This window comes from Pleurodeles waltl, chromosome 5 (assembly GCF_031143425.1).
Source record: "Pleurodeles waltl isolate 20211129_DDA chromosome 5, aPleWal1.hap1.20221129, whole genome shotgun sequence".
Lineage (NCBI taxonomy): Eukaryota > Metazoa > Chordata > Amphibia > Caudata > Salamandridae > Pleurodeles > Pleurodeles waltl.
The window spans coordinates 62,079,527-62,097,953 of NC_090444.1; the positions used below are offsets into that span (position 1 = coordinate 62,079,527).

The window sequence follows — 18,427 nt, forward strand, 5'->3', positions numbered from 1 at the left end:
CCTCAGGGCAGCACTTTCTCCCATTCAAAATCAATACTTTCTACATAAATAGCAACACGCTCATACGCAGCTTTTGCAGCATTCAATATGGCGCCAACTAGAACGCCGCGTCACTTCAGGATCACTCCTGGGATTTCGGAATTATAAAACGGGTAAGGGATACCAACCATAATTATAACTGTACAGAAGCATTTGGATCGTATTGGGAATGTCTTTTACACCTTCAACAACACTGTAACTTGATTGTCACTGTTGACGAACGTCTGTGGACATAAACACTGCTTGTAAGAATCACAAGTAGTATCTATGTCAGAAACACGACTTTTTCCATTTCATGTTGTTTCGATTTATAACTTTCCCTGGACAATTAACCAAACCCCTTCTGTCATTCGTAGTTAGGGTAACAAAACTATATGTAGTATATCCATATACATCCTCTGTTCTTCTCGTTTGATAAAGAATTATGCACTTTTAAAAGAAATGTCGTAGGACATGTACTACTAATGAAACCATTACTAGGTCTTGCTCTGCCTTTTTAACCATTTCAAAGTGAAGCTAATTAATCTATTAGTGAATGTACATTCATTCTATTTTTTGTATTTAGATCGTCTGCATTTAAAAAAATGAACTTACTCTGATGAATAACTTAATGGTATGATTTTCTTCACGGTTATGATTATAAAGACCCTCACGAGTGACTAACTTATGATGACCACCTGGAAAAACGTTTGTGATTCTTTCACTTAATCACGCAATGCCAGCACCAATTGTACTCCATCACTGGTTTTGGACTTTCTAACTTCACTATTGAATGGACCATTTTTGACACTTCTCCAATTTAATTCACCCCTAATGCGTTTTTGACAATTATTTCTCCACTTTCTTCTCATCCTCAACTTGTAGACTAGTCTATGGGACTATTATCTATTTGAGATCACTACTCATTATTTCCTTCCTTTCTTCCTCTCTCTTTCTTCCTTAGTTTACCTAAAATTCTGCACTGATGGGTGATATCTCTGCATGATCTTCACCATCATTCTGTTTCATGAAACCCCCCCAAAAACTTCTAATCTGATCAGCCCCCTTTTCATTATTTGCAGCCTTGAGAAAGCCCTAGGTGAACACACCACAAGGGGAGAAACACGTGTCGGCTGTCTCTTCTTGCAACCTTCAGAATATTTTCCTATGCCGGGATTTAATAAATGCACATGAATCAAATAACGTGGATTTGATTTATTATTTTCTGCATGCAACCTGAAATTATACTACAACTCTCAAAATAATCCAAGTGGGTTCTCAACTTTAGTACTTCTAGATGCTTGTCTCTCCAGGGGAAAACTGGTCCAAACCCCTACCTGACTGCCTGTGAGAAAGTAGCCTCTTTCTAGCCTTGTTACCCCCACTTTTGGCCTGTTTGTGAGTATATGTCAGGGTGTTGTCACTGTCTCACTGGGATCTTGCTAGCCAGGGCCCAGTGCTCATAGTGAAAGCCCTATGTTGTCAGTATGTTTGTTATGTGTCACTGGGACCCTGCTAGCCAGGACCCCAGTGCTCATAAGTTTGTGGCCTATATGTATGTGTTCCCTGTGTGATGCCTAACTGTCTCACTGAGGCTCTGCTAACCAGAACCTCAGTGGTTATGCTCTCTCTGCTTTCCAAATTGTCACTAACAGGCTAGTGACCAATTTCACCAATTCACATTGGCATACTGGAACGCCCTTATAATTCCCTAGTATATGGCACTGAGGTACCCAGGGTATTGGGGTTCCAGGAGATCCCTATGGGCTGCAGCATTTCTTTTGCCACCCATTGGGAGATCTGACAATTCTTACACAGGCCTGCCAGTGCAGCCTGAGTGAAATAACGTCCACGTTATTTCACAGCCATTTACCACTGCACTTAAGTAACTTATAAGTCACCTATATGTCTAACCTTCACCTGGTGAAGGTTGGGTGCAAAGTTACTTAGTGTGAGGGCACCCTGGCACTAGCCAAGGTGCTCCCACATCGTTCAGGGCAAATTCCCCGGAATTTGTGAGTGCGGGGACACCATTACACGCGTGCACTGTACATAGGTCTCTACCTATGTACAGCGTCACAATGGTAACTCCGAACATGGCCATGTAACATGTCTAAGATCATGGAATTGTCACCCCAATGCCATTCTGGCATTGGGGAGACAATTCCATGATCCCCCGGGTCTCTAGCACAGAACCCGGGTACTGCCAAACTGCCTTTCCGGGGTTTTCACTGCAGCTGCTGCTGCTGCCAACCCCTCAGACAGGTTTCTGCCCTCCTGGGGTCCAGGCAGGCCTGGCCCAGGAAGGCAGAACAAAGGACTTCCTCTGAGAGAGGGTGTTACACCCTCTCCCTTTGGAAATAGGTGTCAGGACTGGGGAGGAGTAGCCTCCCCCAGCCTCTGGAAATGCTTTGATGGGCACAGATGGTGCCCATCTCTGCATAAGCCAGTCTACACCGGTTCAGGGATCCCCCAGCCTTGCTCTGGCACGAAACTGGACAAAGGAAAGGGGAGTGACCACTCCCCTGACCTGCACCTCCCAGGGGAGGTACCCAGAGCTCCTCCGGTGTGCCCCAGACCTCTGCCATCTTGGATTCAGAGGTGTGCTGTCACACTGGACTGCTCTGAGTGGCCAGGGCCAGCAGGTGACGTCAGAGACTCCTTCTGATAGGCTCTTACCTCTGTTAGTAGCCAATCCTCCTTCCTAGGTAGCCAAACCTCCTTTTCTGGCTATTTAGGGTCTCTGCTTTGGGGAATTCTTCAGATAACGAATGCAAGAGCTCACCGGAGTTTCTCTGCATCTCCCTCTTCACCTTCTGCCAAAGGATCGACCGCCTGACTGCTCAGGACACCTGCAAAACCGCAATAAAGTAGCAAAGACGACTACCGCAACCTTGTATCGCTTCATCCTGCCGGCTTTCTCGCCTGTTTCCTGATGGTGCATGCTCTGGGGGTAGCCTGCCTCCTCTCTGCACCAGGAACTCTGAAGAAATCTCCCGTGGGTCGACGGAATCTTCCCCCTGCAACCGCAGGCAACAAAAGACTGCATCACCGGTCCTCTGGGTCCCCTCTCAGCACAACGAGCGTGGTCCCTGGAACTCAGCAACTCTGTCCAAGTGACTCCCACAGTCCAGTGACTCTTCAGTCCAAGTTTGGTGGAGGTAAGTCCTTGCCTCCCCACGCTAGACTGCATTGCTGGGTACTGCGTGATTTGCAGCTGCTCCGGCTCCTGTGCACTCTTCCAGGATTTCCTTTGTGCACAGCCAAGCCTGGGTCTCTGACACTCTAACCTGCAGTGCACAACCTTCTGAGTTGTCCTCCGGCGTCGTGGGACTCCCTTTTCTGACTTCGGGTGGACTCCTGTTCACTCCTCTTCTAAGTGCCTGTTCTGGTACTTCTGCGGGTGCTGCCTGCTTCTGTGAGGGCTCCCTGACTTGCTGGGTGCTCCCTCTGTCTCCTCATCCAAGTGGTGACATCCTGGTCCCTCCTGGGCCACAGCAGCATCCAAAAACCCTAACCGCGACCCTTGCAGCTAGCAAGGCTTGTTTGCAGTCTTACTGCATGGGAACACCTCTGCAAGCTTCTTCACGACGTGGGACATCCATCCTCCAGAGGGAAAGTTCCTAGTCCTCTTTGTTCTTGCAAAACACCAAGCTTCTTCCATCCGGTGGCAGCTCCCTTGCACCCTCAGCTGGCATTTACTGGGCTCCTGCCCACTCTCGACACTGTCGCGACTCTTGGACTTGGTCCCCTTGTCTTACAGGTACTCAGGTCCGGAAATCCACTGTTGTTGCATTGCTGGTGTTGGTTTTCCTTGCAGAATCCCCCTATCACGACTTCTGTGCTCTCTGGGGGTTGTAGGTGCACTTTACACCTACCTTACAGGGTCTTGGGGTGGACTATTTTTCTAACCCTCCATGTTTTCTTACAGTCCCAGCGACCCTCTACAAGCTCACATAGGTTTGGGGTCCATTCGTGGTTCGCATTCCACTTTTGGAGTATATGGTTTGTGTTGCCCCCATACCTATGTGCTCATATTGCAATCTACTGTAACTTTACATTGCTTGCATTACTTCCTTTTGCTATTACTGCATAATTTTGGTTTGTGTACATATATCTTGTGTATATAACTTATCCTCATACTGAGGGTACTCATTGAGATACTTTTGGCATATTGTCATAAAAATAAAGTACCTTTATTTTTAGTATATCTGTGTATTGTGTTTTCTTATGATATTGTGCATATGATATAAGTGGTATAGTAGGAGCTTTGCATGTCTCCTAGTTCAGCCTAAGCTGCTTTGCCATAGCTACCTTCTATCAGCCTTAGCTGCTAGAAACACCTCTTCTACACTAATAAGGGATAACTGGACCTGGTACAGAGTGTAAGTACCCCTTGGTACCCACTACAAGCCAGGCCAGCCTCCTACACTGCCCACTTTTCAAAACAACATTTTTGGGCATTCCTGAGGAAGGGAAATTTGGACCTTCTTCATTAGTGTTTGAACTGCATCTTTATCTTTGGTCTGCTTTTACATATGTTTATAAATGTACTGCTCTAAGATTAGTGTCTGCCATATTGGAACAGTAAATTCAAAGAAAAATAAAAAATTGCTGCATCATGACGCCTCTGTGTGCATGTGTGGTGACACTTGCACGCCTATATGTCATAAAGCTCCAGCAGGTTTTTTGTTTTGTTTTTCCCGATGCTGATTTGCATCAGCAAACAAGCATTCATTTGTATTTTTCTTGATGCGGAACAGCATCAGCCAAAACATTGGCAAAGCAAAAGCAGGGGTGTAGCTTCAAGGGGATGGTTTGGGGTGTTACACCCCTCTAATGCAGATATCTTCTGATAAATAGTTGGGTGCAGAATCTTCCAGGCAGCTATGGTGCGTGGTCTGTTGGATTTCACAAGGGCTTTTTCCATACACACAGAGAGAAACGCAGACAACCCTCTCTCCCTCTCGCTGCTTTGGAAGTCTTCAAAAATGTTGGTTAGTTTACCAAATATTGGCTGAGATATAAGAGGGCCTAGCACCATCTAGCGACACATTAGTGTCCTTTTTTTACTGGAATGTGGCGTTAGATGGCCAAAAACACTACGCCATGTTTACAAAGTGGCACAATGCATGCATTCTGCCACTTTGTAACCCATTGAACAACATTACGCCTGCGCCAGGCAAAATGTATGCAAGGGGGGCAGAAAAATGGCGCAAAGTAATGTAAGAGATTTCTTTGCATCATTTTTTTCAGCATGTTTAATGCCTGCTTAGAGCAGGCGTTAAAAGGAGGCACCCCATTATTTATAATGGGCCCCTATATACTGTTCAGGCTTGGCACCAAAATTTTGGTGCTAACCCTGAACAGTACATCAATAGCGTCAAAATTTTGATGCTACTGCCCCTACCCAGCGCTATGGTGTGTGGCATTTTAAATATGGCGCACACATGGTGGTGGTAGGCGGCGGTAAAGGGTGCACGGAATGTGGCGCTGTACAGGGTGCAGCACGACTTTTTGTTAAAGATGACCCACTGTGTTTTCTCTCACCCAGTTCTCCCACCAATCAGTGTTCCTCTTCCTTTCCCCGCCCCATATCCCACTCATGCACCCTCCTTGTCCTCTAATATATTTTAACATTATGTGCCAACTTCATTGATGGAAATCTGGCACTCACTCCCCCCTCCCAATCTTACAGACCAAGCTACTGTCCTCAGAAAGATTGTGGGCAATGCCACTGAAAGGTGGGTCCTTTTGGCTCTGCGGTGACTGGTTTCCAATGTCTCCCACACTCATGTATTCTTCATCTGACACTTTGTTTTGAGGTTCCCATCACCAGGGGCATCATCCCCGCTATTTGGCCTTTCCTCGTCCCCCTTGGTATCTTTCTGTTTTTGTCCAACGTCTTCTTCCCCCTTTGAATTATGTTTCTCTTTGGTGGTAAATTTACCCCCGCACCAGCAGCCTCCCAGCCAATGAAACCAGTAAAATCTTTCTTGATTGTACTCTGTTTTTTTGCTTAGATACCTTATGTTTGGCTTTTTTACTCCCTTGGCAAAACAATAATCTACGTAACACATCCAATACTGTGTCAAGCGATGTTTGGACTTCTATGACTTGAGGATTTGCCCCCTTTAATAAGGGTCGTTCTGCACCCCCACCACCACCCCCCCGCAGCGCATAGGGGGCGTGCACCAAACCCTCCCTTTCAGCCCAAAGCCAATGAATATCTGTGAGATATGGGAGTCTGAGGTGCCCATCGCTGCCTCTGCAAGGGTGGGGGGCACTATATTGCGTCAAGCTACTGTATGGAAGAGATGGGAGCAGGCGGGCCGTTGTGGTCAGGTGCCACTGAGTGAGCCCAAGTGAAAGCCTATGCCCCCTCCCCCACCCCACACGCCCCTCCCTCCTGAAAAAGTCCTGAATTCCCAGCCCCACCCTGCAGCTTCACCGTCAGAGCCACGTGGCCCGTGCTAGGTAGCAGAAGGTGTGGGAGAGCCCTGGAATCCATTGGTACATCCCACGGAGGCTCCTTGTTACATTATTAAGGATTCTGGGAAAGCAGAGGGTCAGTACGACAAAGAGACTAACCAATGATGGAGACACATCAAAGGCTATGAGAGGGAGAACCCATCACATCAAAATTCACATCACATGCCCATTCATCTCATTAGCGGCATCACTACCTGAAACTAGAGTGACGTATCTTTGTTAGGCAGGTCTGGGACACCCCATGGGTCTGTAAATCCTGCTTTGAAGTCACTGAACCTTCCCAATATTGGAGCATTACAGGGTTCAACTATTAGTACACGTCACTTTACCCCTTCTGCACTCTGTTTTAACTGCAGCTTACAACCTGGGGTACATTATAGTGCAAGAACAGAGGGGGAGCAATTGATGCTTAATTGGCAGTCGGTGCAAGTGTAATAGAATTGGCAAGGCCAATAGGCCTGGCCTTGGCAAGCTGTCACAATAGCTATTTTTTCCCAAAACAAATTTATTGCAAGCATGTGCCCAAAAATAAAAGTAACAAAAAGAAAACATGCCCCTTCTTACATGTGACTGCAGGCTTTCACTACGAAAAATAACTAAATGACACTGATGTGGCCGTTATACTAGTGATGTTTTATTAAAGAGCAAGTCCTTCAGCTGTGCCATGCGTTGTATTTTTATTGTTTGTGAAGGAGACAAAAATAAATCACCACCTAACCAAGGATTCATATCCTAAACACCTAAAATGTTTACCATGTCACTCAAACTTTTTATAACAATAGGTATGCCATCGAACTAGCAACACAAATTGCAGACAAACTAAATAGCTATTTTTTAAAGTTAACATAATAAAATGAAACATTACACGCTGAATCACCTTTCTCACTGAGGAGAAGGGGCATCTTATAGGCGGAGGTGAACACTGTGCGGAAGCTTTGATTGGTCACTCAAAGTGAAGCGGGCCAATGGTTAAAGTGGGCTGACCCCGCCCCATGCTGCGGTGGGAGGAGGCAAAATGTGAATGACACAACAACAGGCTAATGGATGAAACCTCCTGACAGAAGCCTTGCTGTGGATGTGTGTTGTGAATGGTGGTTTTATTTTTTTATTTTTTATTACAGCCAGGTAAGATTGTCTCAAAAGCCAGACCTAACCAAAATGGTCACAAAGCTTGGTCACACTGATTTTTTTACAAAACGGCCACTAAATAAGGTCTTAGGTGTCAGTGAGTGAGTGAGCGCCCTGTATGAGCCTCAAAGGGGCAGGGTGGGGGTTCATGGAGCAGTGTAAAAGAAATATAAAGACTGTTTTGGAGAGCAAAGAATATGTTTTGCTGAGCTGTAATAGAAATTCCCAAGATTTCTTTTACCCAGTTCCATATTTTAACAGTATCCAGAGGTCTTATTCACATGAACCAGGAAGATCTCAAGAAAAGCCATTTAAAAGATGATGAGTCTGTGGTGTGAAGACTGTTCCTCCAACAAATCCACACCAGATACAGAGATTTCCACCATGAAGATTAGGGTCTCTGAAGACCCATCCTCAGGAAGGACTACCATAGTTGAGTGCTAAGACCTACGTAAACCATTGAAAAAACAGACTCCACAAGTCCCTTGTGTACTTTGTTACACACACAGACACATGCCCCTGAACTGAGTGTTTCAAAATGTGTGTGCTTTAAAATACACGTTTTGTTACCAATTTACCCCAACATTATTTTGTTTGCTAATCATGATAACTTTAGTAAAGACATCTTTAAATTTATTATTTTCAGTTTTACATAATGTTGCTGGAACAATGTCCTCTCAAATTAAATATTTAGCACAACGTTTCCAAACGTGCCAGGTATGCTACAGCCGAATTGGGAAGTCTCAAATAATCTATTTTTACCATAAGCAACTATTTTGTTTGGTGGCCAGGCCTGTTGTCTGTTTCCCACCACCACATGCTAGTACAAAGACTCCATCATCTCAGAATACGTGCGAAATGCTCTAAAATGCATTGCTTCTTACCTCAAAGACAGACAACGCGTGGTCTACCCACCCTCTTTCACATCAGCTTCTCACACCCAACACTGTGGCGTCTCTCAGGGGTCCATGATAGCCCCTCTACTCTTGAGCATCTACCTCCCCAAACCTAAACTAACCCCAAAACCAAACCAGACAAAACATTCAACCTCATCTGTCACAACTATGCAGATGACACGCAAATCGTTCTAAAATAGATATCCCACAACAACTCTACAACTCAAAATGTCATGATTGTCTTCATGCTGTAAACACATCGATGATGAGTAACCACCTAAATCCCAACACCACAAAAAGAGAGAGAAAGGCCTGTGAAAAGTGGCAAAAAATACCAACCTATTACCATATGGCCCAATGAACTCGAGGCCCCTTCAACAACATGAAAAGAAGTCAGAAATCTAGGGTAACCATGGGTTCAAACCTATCCTTTTTTACCACATGTCAACAACCTCATAAAAAGTGCCTTCTACACAATGAAAACACTGTGTCACATCTCCCCATACCCTGGATAAGTTTACAAGCCATCCACAATTTTTCAATCTTTGAGCTTGACTATGCCATCAGTGTATACTTTGGGGCGCCCAGATTTGTCATACGGAAAATACAACTCATTCAAAATGGTGACGCAGGACTGATTCTCCACTTCAGTCCTGCAATCACTCCGTTGGCTAACTATAGCTAGAAGAACGATGCTTAAGGCACTCTGCGTTCACCACGGAGACTTCCAAGGTCAAGAACTACTGTGCCTGCAAGATAGATTGAAGCATTACAAACAAACAGGGGAGTGCACTCCAGGCCTGCAGCGTGTATCACCGTACCACCGTAACATAAGAAACCCACAGGGAATCCATAAAAGCTGCACCACAGCAGTCACAGATTAGAAGAGAAGTGAAGACATGTCTACTTCCAAGATGACTACATCATCCCACAACACTGGGACTGAACAAGGATGATTGTTCCTTCAAGTCCAATCTACAGTTTACAGCCCAGAGATAGGTAACAACCCAACCAGCAAACTACTTCATATCCAGGTAAGGTAAGAAGAGCTGACCTAAGGTTAACCAGGGTATAACATACCATTGTTACCCCTCTGCCTATACCAATACTAATACCATACCCCTTATACACTCACAAGAGCCATACCTGCTTATGGGCGTCTGCAGAGGGGGAGGGGGTGCATGTCCCCCTGGATTTAGGGACAGCCGGGTGGCCACCGTAGTGTTACGCTGCCTGCACTAGTACGTTAAAATTATGCCCCCCCAAAAAAACCTTTCTGTGGACACCCACATCCCAGCTACGGGTCTTCTCCATCACCCAGTACTGTACCAGTCAATAAACCTCCCATCACTAACTGGAAAGCCATGGAATTATTGGAGAGATCTGTCACATACTGCTGGCCAATCGGAGGACTCTAATTGAGTTCACCAGTGCAGCTGCCAAATCGCTGCCCACTAGGGTCGCTTCTGTGCATCTCCCAACACCAATCATACCAGGGATGAGAGTATTAAAGCCCCGCCCACCACATCTCCTCAGGTTTTCTTTCGCCTGCCCATGCCTGGTCAGGACCAAAAAACTGTAAACAAAATATCAGGTTGGACAACAGTGACCGTCTCATTAGACTATGACCATAGACTATGACCATAGTAACTACCGTAAAGGGACCTGCAGAGCTGCTCAAAGCCGCCAGCTTACTGACAACCATTTAACTGCGCGTCTGACATCAACCACAGTGCTGCACGCTGTGTCCCATAGCACGATAACAAAACCTCAGTGGTCATCACGCACAACATGGAAACACTTCCCTCAGAGCATCAAAGACAACCCCCTTCCAACCACACGCCCGACACGTCGAATGATGCTGCTCGTGTAGGCAAGTGCTTGGGTGCCTCACATAGGGATTGTAAGCGCTATATACGTGCTGCAAAACAGTACAATACAGTGGTACCCTGGTTACCGTGTGTACGAATGAAAGATAATGTAGCATAGTTGAACATCAACAACATGAGCCTCGAGTCTGAATCCCGGCTTTCTCAATTGCCCTGAATTTTGTGATCCTCTGCAAACTGCCTTATCCCTCTTGTTGGAAGCCCTTCGAGGCACCTTGTTTTCCGTTGTGTGCCATATAAGAGGATCCATTCAGTGATCATTCATTCAGCAGAGCAGTGGCCACAAGAGGGAGCCAGTGAGACGCATCTCTCTTTGATTTGTAATTGTTCTTCTGCCTCAATGGTCCTATTTCCACAGGACTAGGGCGTTATTTTGCTGGATTCCTTTCGTTTTGTGTGTGAATAACAATGACAAATTGTGTATATTTCTTCTCCTAACTTTGATGACACAATAAAATTGGAGACGTAATTTTATTCTAGGCTCATGAGAATTATTGTACATTTTTTGTAAATCCATGAACAACGTGTGCCAGCAACATGTCTCCTTCTGTGAGAGGGCGGGACACTGACACTGTAATTCCCTTCGCCAGAAGATGAAAGGAGGCCGAGGGGCTCCCAAGATGCAGCACAGAGGCGGGATGCATTCATTTTATAAAATCACAGGCATTGTCTTGGAGATGGTGGTGATGGTTTTACCCACTCGTCGGCCTCCCCCTTGTTTCAGACAATAGGCCGCACAGCTCCCCCTGCAGGAGGCTGGGGAGTCCTACACCCTGACACCTGAAAAATGGATTGGGTTCCCTTCATAGGACACAAGTCATTAAGGGGCAAAACACTCACATTTGGGACTGTTCCCAAAAAGAGGAGTTGAATGAGTGCCTTAATTTCATACTAGAAGTGCGCAAAGATTTGATACACTTCTGTAGTTAAGGGGAATATGCCCCACCACCCCAACATTACTTCCTACAGAATAAACGCCTGGATGGCAGCCCCAGGCTGCCCCGTCCCTTTGCGCTAAGATGCTGGGGGGCTTTGGCAGCGAGGACGCGCACCCCGTGCACTATTCTAGGAGATGCCACTGGTGGCCCAGAGGCCACTAACGGTGGGTACAGAGACTGTGGGGGGCTGCTACACGGAGGGCACCCTGCCCATGTTAGGCTCCCTAGTGGAGGGGGAGGGGCTGCCCAGGACTCGGTTTCTCACGGCCGAGGCACTAGAGGCGGCCATGAGCGCTCTATGGACGGGGGGTGGCGCCCCCCGGACCCACAGGTTCCTGAAGGTCCCCCTGACCTCTGGTCACAGCTGGAGGTTGAACTCATGGCGCTATGAACCGGCAGTGGGAGTGACCCCAGGTGGCCTCTCTCGTGGAGACTCCAGGTGGGGGGCTCCAGGGAGAGGAGGACGGCGCTGCCACAGGTTCACAGGGTGTTCACGCAACACCCCTTTCAAATATACCCAACACAGCTACATACAGACTACATACCTGACCCCACCCCCACCGGATACACCCCTTTAAAATATACCCAACTCAGCTACATACAGACTACATACCTGCCCCACCCCCCCCAACACTGGATACACCCCTTTCAAATATACCCAATTCAGCTACACACAGACTACATACCTGCCCCCCCCCAACACTGGATACACCCCTTTCAAATATACCCAATTCAGCTACATACAGACTACATACCTGCCCCCCCACCCCCCATCGTATACACCCCTTTCAAATATACCCAATTCAGCTACACACAGACTACCTACCTACCTGCCCCCCCCCCCCACCGGATACCCCCGTTTCAATTATACCAAATTCAGCTACATACCGACTACATTTTTATTTTTTTGCCACCTCATTGGTAATAATCCACAATCAATCAATCATAATACTTGTAAAGCACAACTAGTCACCAGCTAGGGTATCAAGGCGCGGGGACGGGGGGGTTGTATTTTGAGAATAAATGGAGTTGTAAATGGCATATTTTTTGCATTTAATTTTTAAAATGATAAACACACTCATACTTCAATGCCTGTCGCGTTTTAGCAAATTTAACAGACAATAAAACACTATACCCACATGTAAATATTAGCAGTATGTACAAATGTATGCTCACATAGGACTGTAATTAAGGAAATCTCATCCAGTTTTTCTTAAATTCCCATTCAGTCTGTCTGCTCAGCTATGATCTGGAATTCACGGAGCACAGCACGGAGAGTGCTTTATAAGAGGCACGCATTTCTGTACGTTTCCGTTTTTACAAATATATATATACAGGAAACACACTGTGTTCTGTATGTATCTGTACAAATCAGCAAAAACGGAAAATGGGACCCTTAATCGTTATATAACCACTGGTAACATTCTGATGTGATCATAAAAAAATATTTACAGAAAAAATATGTTTCTGCTGCCATCGCGCTGACGTGCGTGGCTTCATGTATTTCATGAATGACATTGATGGCTTTAGTTGTGTCATGGATGATGCGACATGTGATGTCATTGACACATCTGTATGCACTGAGCACAAAGGTCATCTCAGTACATCTCCGCAGCTGGATGTATGGAGCCCCCTTTCAAGTTCAGCACGTAGATGTAGGAAACAGGAATTGTTTGCAGAATTCTGTGACGTCATCAATGTAGAGAACATGGAATTGATAGGTAATGCCAACAGTGACATCATCGATGATGGCATTTGTGATGTCTGTGTACATGGTCTCAGGCATTAGTTGTACATGGAAGGCTGCAGTACCACTGTCCACCCACAGGTGTCTCCACAATCCATACATAGATGTCAGGTTTCAGCTCTGCTGTCAGCAGTCAGAGGTCGCAAAGACCAATCGTGTGTGGCTTTAGAGATGTTAGTGATGCTGTCATTGGTGAGTTTATATGTGATCACCAGTGATGTTGTTTGTGACATCATGTGTGGGGTTATGACGTAGGTTTGCGGTTGCGCAGGCCACCATAAATAATGAATTTCAGAGTTTGTGTTTTGTATCGTAAACAAACATATATTTTGTGCGTTTTTTCTCTTGTATCGTCGATAAACAGATTGAATTTCTTTGGTTGTGTTGTAATTTCCTTAGGGCCCTGATGATGGTATCACCTGGGTACCACATGCAGTCATGCCCAGGGGGCACTAGATGTGCCCAGGGACGAAGCTTTAGAGGAGTTTTTAGGGTGTTCTAACCCCGAATACATGCATTTTTCGATAATTATTTGGACACAGGTGCTTTCAGTCGGGTATGGTGCTGTGTCTGGCGGATTTCACCAGGAAGTTTACACACACACAGACAAAAAACACACACACTCTCTCCCGCTCTGGTTTGAAAGTTTTCGATAATGTTGGCTATTTTACAAAAGATTGTGTTTTCACTCACTTACAACCCCTACCGGTCCGCCTTTCTCTCCGTTTCGACTGCCCTTTTGCCCCTCGCGTGTGCCCTCTTCTCCCACGCGTTTTAACTTTATATGCCAGGGGATTGTGGGAAAATATAAAGCTCCCGCCCCCACCCTTCATGTTACCGACCAACCTACGCCCCTGGATGTGCCCTTCGGTCTTTCCCACCTGCCAACCACCCTGCCCACAGCTCACTAGGTACTGTCATGGGCCATGCCAGCTGCCTGTGAGTGCCAGAGCCACACCTTATACCCAAGCCCCTGCACCACAACCCGCTGCCAACAGCCCTGCGAGCCCAGTGGGCACAGCGGGCTCTAGGCGCAGAGACACCTTGCCCCTACAAGAGCCACCTTGGCATGGCCTGTGGTTGAGTCCACCCGCCCCTGGGTGTAATAAATGGCCTTTAGTAGAGTGTGTCTTTCAGCACCCAGTCCCCCTGCTTACCCTGTGTTCAGTCCCCCTGCTCAGGGTGCGGCGTCTGGGCTCCCTGTGTCCAGTCCCCCCTCTCAGGGTGCGGCCTCTGGACTCCCTGTGTCTGGCCCCCCTGCTCATGGTATGGCCTGTGGGCTCCCTGTGTCCAGTTCCCGTGCTCAGGGTACGGCCTCTGGGCTCCCTGTGTCCAGTCCCCCCGCTCAGGGAATGGCCTCTGGGCTCCCTGTATCCAGTCCCCCCTCTCAGGGTGCGGCCTCTGGACTCCCTGTGTCTGGCCCCCCTGCTCATGGTATGGCCTGTGGGCTCCCTGTGTCCAGTCCTTCTGCTCAGGTTTACGGCCTCTGGGTTCCCTGTATCCAGTCCCCCTGCTCAGGGTACGGCCTCTGGGCTCCAAGTGTCCAGTCCCCCCTCTCAGGGTGCGGCCTCTGGACTCCCTGTGTCTGGCCCCCCTGCTCAGGGTATGGCCTGTGGGCTCCCTGTGTCCAGTTCCCGTGCTCAGGGTACGGCCTCTGGGCTCCCTCTATCCAGTCCCCCTGCTCAGGGTGCGGCCTCTGGACTCCCTGTGTCTGGCCCCCCTGCTCAGGGTATGGCCTGTGGGCTCCCTGTGTCCAGTCTCCTCGACAGGGTACGGCCTCTGGGCTCCCTGTGTCCAGTCCCCCCGCTCAGGGTATGGCCTCTGGGCTCCTGGTATCCAGTCCCCCCTCTCAGGGTGCAGCCTCTGGACTCCCTGTGTCTGGCCCCCCTGCTCAGGGTATGGCCTGTGGGCTCTCTGTGTCCAGTTCCCCTGCTCAGGGTACGGCCTCTGGGCTCCCTGAGTCCAGCCACACTTCTCAGGGTACGGCCTCTGGGCTCCCTGTATCCAGTCCCCCTGCTCAGGGTATGGCCTCTGGGCTCCCTGTGTCCAGTCCCCCCTCTCAGGGTATGGCCTCTGGGCTCCTGGTATCCAGTCCCCCCTCTCAGGGTGCAGCCTCTGGACTCCCTGTGTCTGGCCCCCCTGCTCAGGGTATGGCCTGTGGGCTCTCTGTGTCCAGTTCCCCTGCTCAGGGTACGGCCTCTGGGCTCCCTGAGTCCAGCCACACTTCTCAGGGTACGGCCTCTGGGCTCCCTGTATCCAGTCCCCCTGCTCAGGGTACGGCCTCTGGGCTCCAAGTGTCCAGTCCCCCCTCTCAGGGTGCGGCCTCTGGACTCCCTGTGTCCGGCCCCCCTGCTCAGGGTATGGCCTGTGGGCTCCCTGTGTCCAGTCCCCCTGCTCAGGGTACGGCCTCAGGGTTCCCTGTGTCCAGTTCCCCTGCTCAGGGTGCGGCCTCTGGGCTCCCTGTGTCCAGTCCCCCTGCTCAGGGTACGGCCTCAGGGCTCCCTGTGTCCAGTCCCCCGCACTCAGGGTACTGCCTGTGGGCTCCCTACATCCAGTCCCCCTGCTCAGAGTACGGCCTGTGGGCTCCCTGTGTCCAGTCCCTCTGCTCAGGGTACGGCCTCTGTGTGCAATGCCCGCTGGGCACAGACCGTCGCCATGGCTAGTAGGCATAGAAGCAGGGCATGGCTTTTGGTCATGCCCTGTGGCCCGTCCACCTGACCCCGCTATATGCCAGGGTCTTGGGGAAACATTAGTGCATGTCCTCTTCCCAAGGATTTCCCAAGGAAATTTTAATGGAAAATCGAAAATTTAGCACTCCTATAAATACTTTCCCCCTTGAAAAATTTGTACAGAACATTCCAAAATGAAACGTCACTTCCTTGTTTTGCGGATTCGTCTCAAAGGGCCATGTTTATAGACAATCCAGGATGGGTTTCTGCAGCAACTATATCACCGTGCACCAGTAAAAGCAGCGGCGTAACAAAGCTTGAGGGGGCCCCCTGCAAAGTACATGGAGGGGCCACCCCTCCGGACTCACGTCGGAGCTCTCAGGCCAGGATACTGTACTGTGGGCCCCCCTGGAGCACAAGGGGCCCCCTGCACCGCGGTGGCTGCATGGGGCCTTTGTTACACCACTAACAGCTGGTACTGGAGGCAGGGCACGGCGGCCACACAGCACATAGTGGCGCTGTCCCCTTACCCCCCTTTACACTTGTGCTCTCTCTTTCAGGACCAATTGTTTATAAGTTCTAGACCAGTCATTCCCAACCTATGGTCCGGGACTCCTGAGGGTTCGCGAAGCCTACACGGGGGTCCGCGATTACTAAGGAAATTAAATAATATTAACTGATTAATAAAGCGTAAATAAATAAAGAAGCTAAATGCAAAATTTTAAAAGTGTAAAATGTTCTGCAGATGTGAAAACATTTGAAATTGGAGGCTACATATAAAGCTGGTATTCTCAGATTGATTCGTGGGGGCAGCGCAGGTGCATTATACAGAAGAGAGTATGGACCATGAGTGGTCTCAAATGAATTCAGAAACGCTCCAACCCTCATCTTACAATTATAATTCTGATTTTTGTTATGTCTGATTGTGAATAAATTACATTATTTCATTATTTGTGTATGTGTTTGATGGATGCCTGTTTGTGTATCGTTTAGCGGCTCAAATCATCGAAAATGCTTTGGCCGGGGTCCCCGGCTTCCATTAATAACTCAGTAGGGGGTCCCCGGCTTCCATTAATAACTCAGTAGGGGGTCCCCGGCTTCCATTAATAACTCAGTAGGGGTCCCCGGTTTCCAGTAATAACTCAGTAGGGGGTCCCTGGCTTCCATTAATAACTCAGTAGGGGGTCCCCGGCTTCCATTAATAACTCAGTAGGGGGTCCCCGGCTTCCATTAATAACTCAGTAGGGGGTCTCCGGCTTCCATTAATAACTCAGTAGGGGTCCCCGGTTTCCAGTAATGATTAAGTAGGGGTCCCCAGAAGTCAAAAGGTTAAGAACTACTATTCTAGATCAGACCCTGCCTGTTGGGTCCTTTGCATGCACTATGTATGTCAAGTGTCCAGGTGCCCTCTGGGGCAAAGACCATGTCATATAAGAAACAGTCAAAATAAACAAAATCCCCCCCAAATTACATTTCTAGATCTGGGGTCACATAGCGACGGGGTGCTGCTTTCAAAACCATCTGTGGTGGCGAAAAAAGAGTGATGTGACTTTTGTGTGTTCTCCACGCATGTCTGGGGATGAGTGCCACCTGGCATATCTGTGGGCACACAAATGCCCCCTGAAACACCCGGAGGTTAATCCTCTTGTGTGTCCAGTTGGTCTTCCTGCTCCATTGACCAGTGGGTGCCGTGGGCAGATTGCTGAACTAAATGCCGCGGATTCGCACAGGGAGTCTGCTTTCCAGGGATGGCTGCCCGCTTCGAGTGCCACAGGTGCCACCCGGTGGGGATAAATGCTGTCAAGTGGCAATAACTATGGACCTCATTTGGAGTTTGGCGGATGGGCTACTCCGCCACAAACGTAACGGATATCCCATCTGCCATATTATGATTCCAGCTAAACTCTAAATCAGGCCCTATGTCTTTTTTCACATGTCCTTGTCCTCGGCCTATTACCCGCCAAGAGGTGATGCTTGTCACGTGACAGCAAAGGCAGCAGACCCTGCGGAGGTCAAGTGTTCCGCTTGGCTGAACATATGTTTGCTTCAAATAAAACTGACTTTCTAGTCTAAGTACATTGTAATGTTTTATTGTTACTGATTTCTGGCTAATATAATAGAAAAACTTGCTAATAACTCTTTTAATTTTTTCTCTCCTTTTCTCTGCTTTTCTCCTTTTTTCCTTGTCTGTCATTATCCACATTCCTTGTTCTTTCTTTTTTTTGTCTTTCTTGCTTTTGCTGAATTCTATTTCTTCCATGTGTTTTTATCTCATTCGTACGTCCCTTCCATTTCTTTTTCCTCCATTTTCTTGACCTCTTACTCCTTCTTTGTTTCTTGTTATTGAGTGTTTGCTCCTTTCCTTGCCCTTTCTTTGTGTTTCTCGCTCTGTTCTCCTCTGTTATCACCCTTTCTTCCTTGCTTTGTGCTTCCATCCACCACAGACAGACCCCCATCTCCAGTCAACGTGACCGTCACCCAACTCAAGGCCAACTCGGCCACCGTGTCATGGGACGTGCCGGAGGGAGACATCATCATTGGCTACGCCATCTCTCAGCAGGTACGCACTCTCTGGCGTGCGTTGATGGCGCATGCGTGGGGCTGGTTGGGTTGGTGTCTTTCTTCCAGTTTGGGGACACCTTCAGCTGTC

At 48.1% G+C, this 18,427-nt stretch overlaps 1 protein-coding gene across 2 annotated transcripts in view; it reads left to right on the forward strand.

Annotated features, from left to right (window-relative positions):
- Positions 1-18,427, forward strand: part of FNDC4 (fibronectin type III domain containing 4) — a 459,251-nt gene that overhangs the window by 401,207 nt on the left and 39,617 nt on the right. For both annotated transcript variants that reach the window (XM_069233567.1, XM_069233568.1), the window contains exon 3: positions 18,222-18,337. In XM_069233567.1, the coding sequence (XP_069089668.1) occupies positions 18,222-18,337 (116 nt within the window). The remainder of the gene's footprint in view (positions 1-18,221; positions 18,338-18,427) is intronic.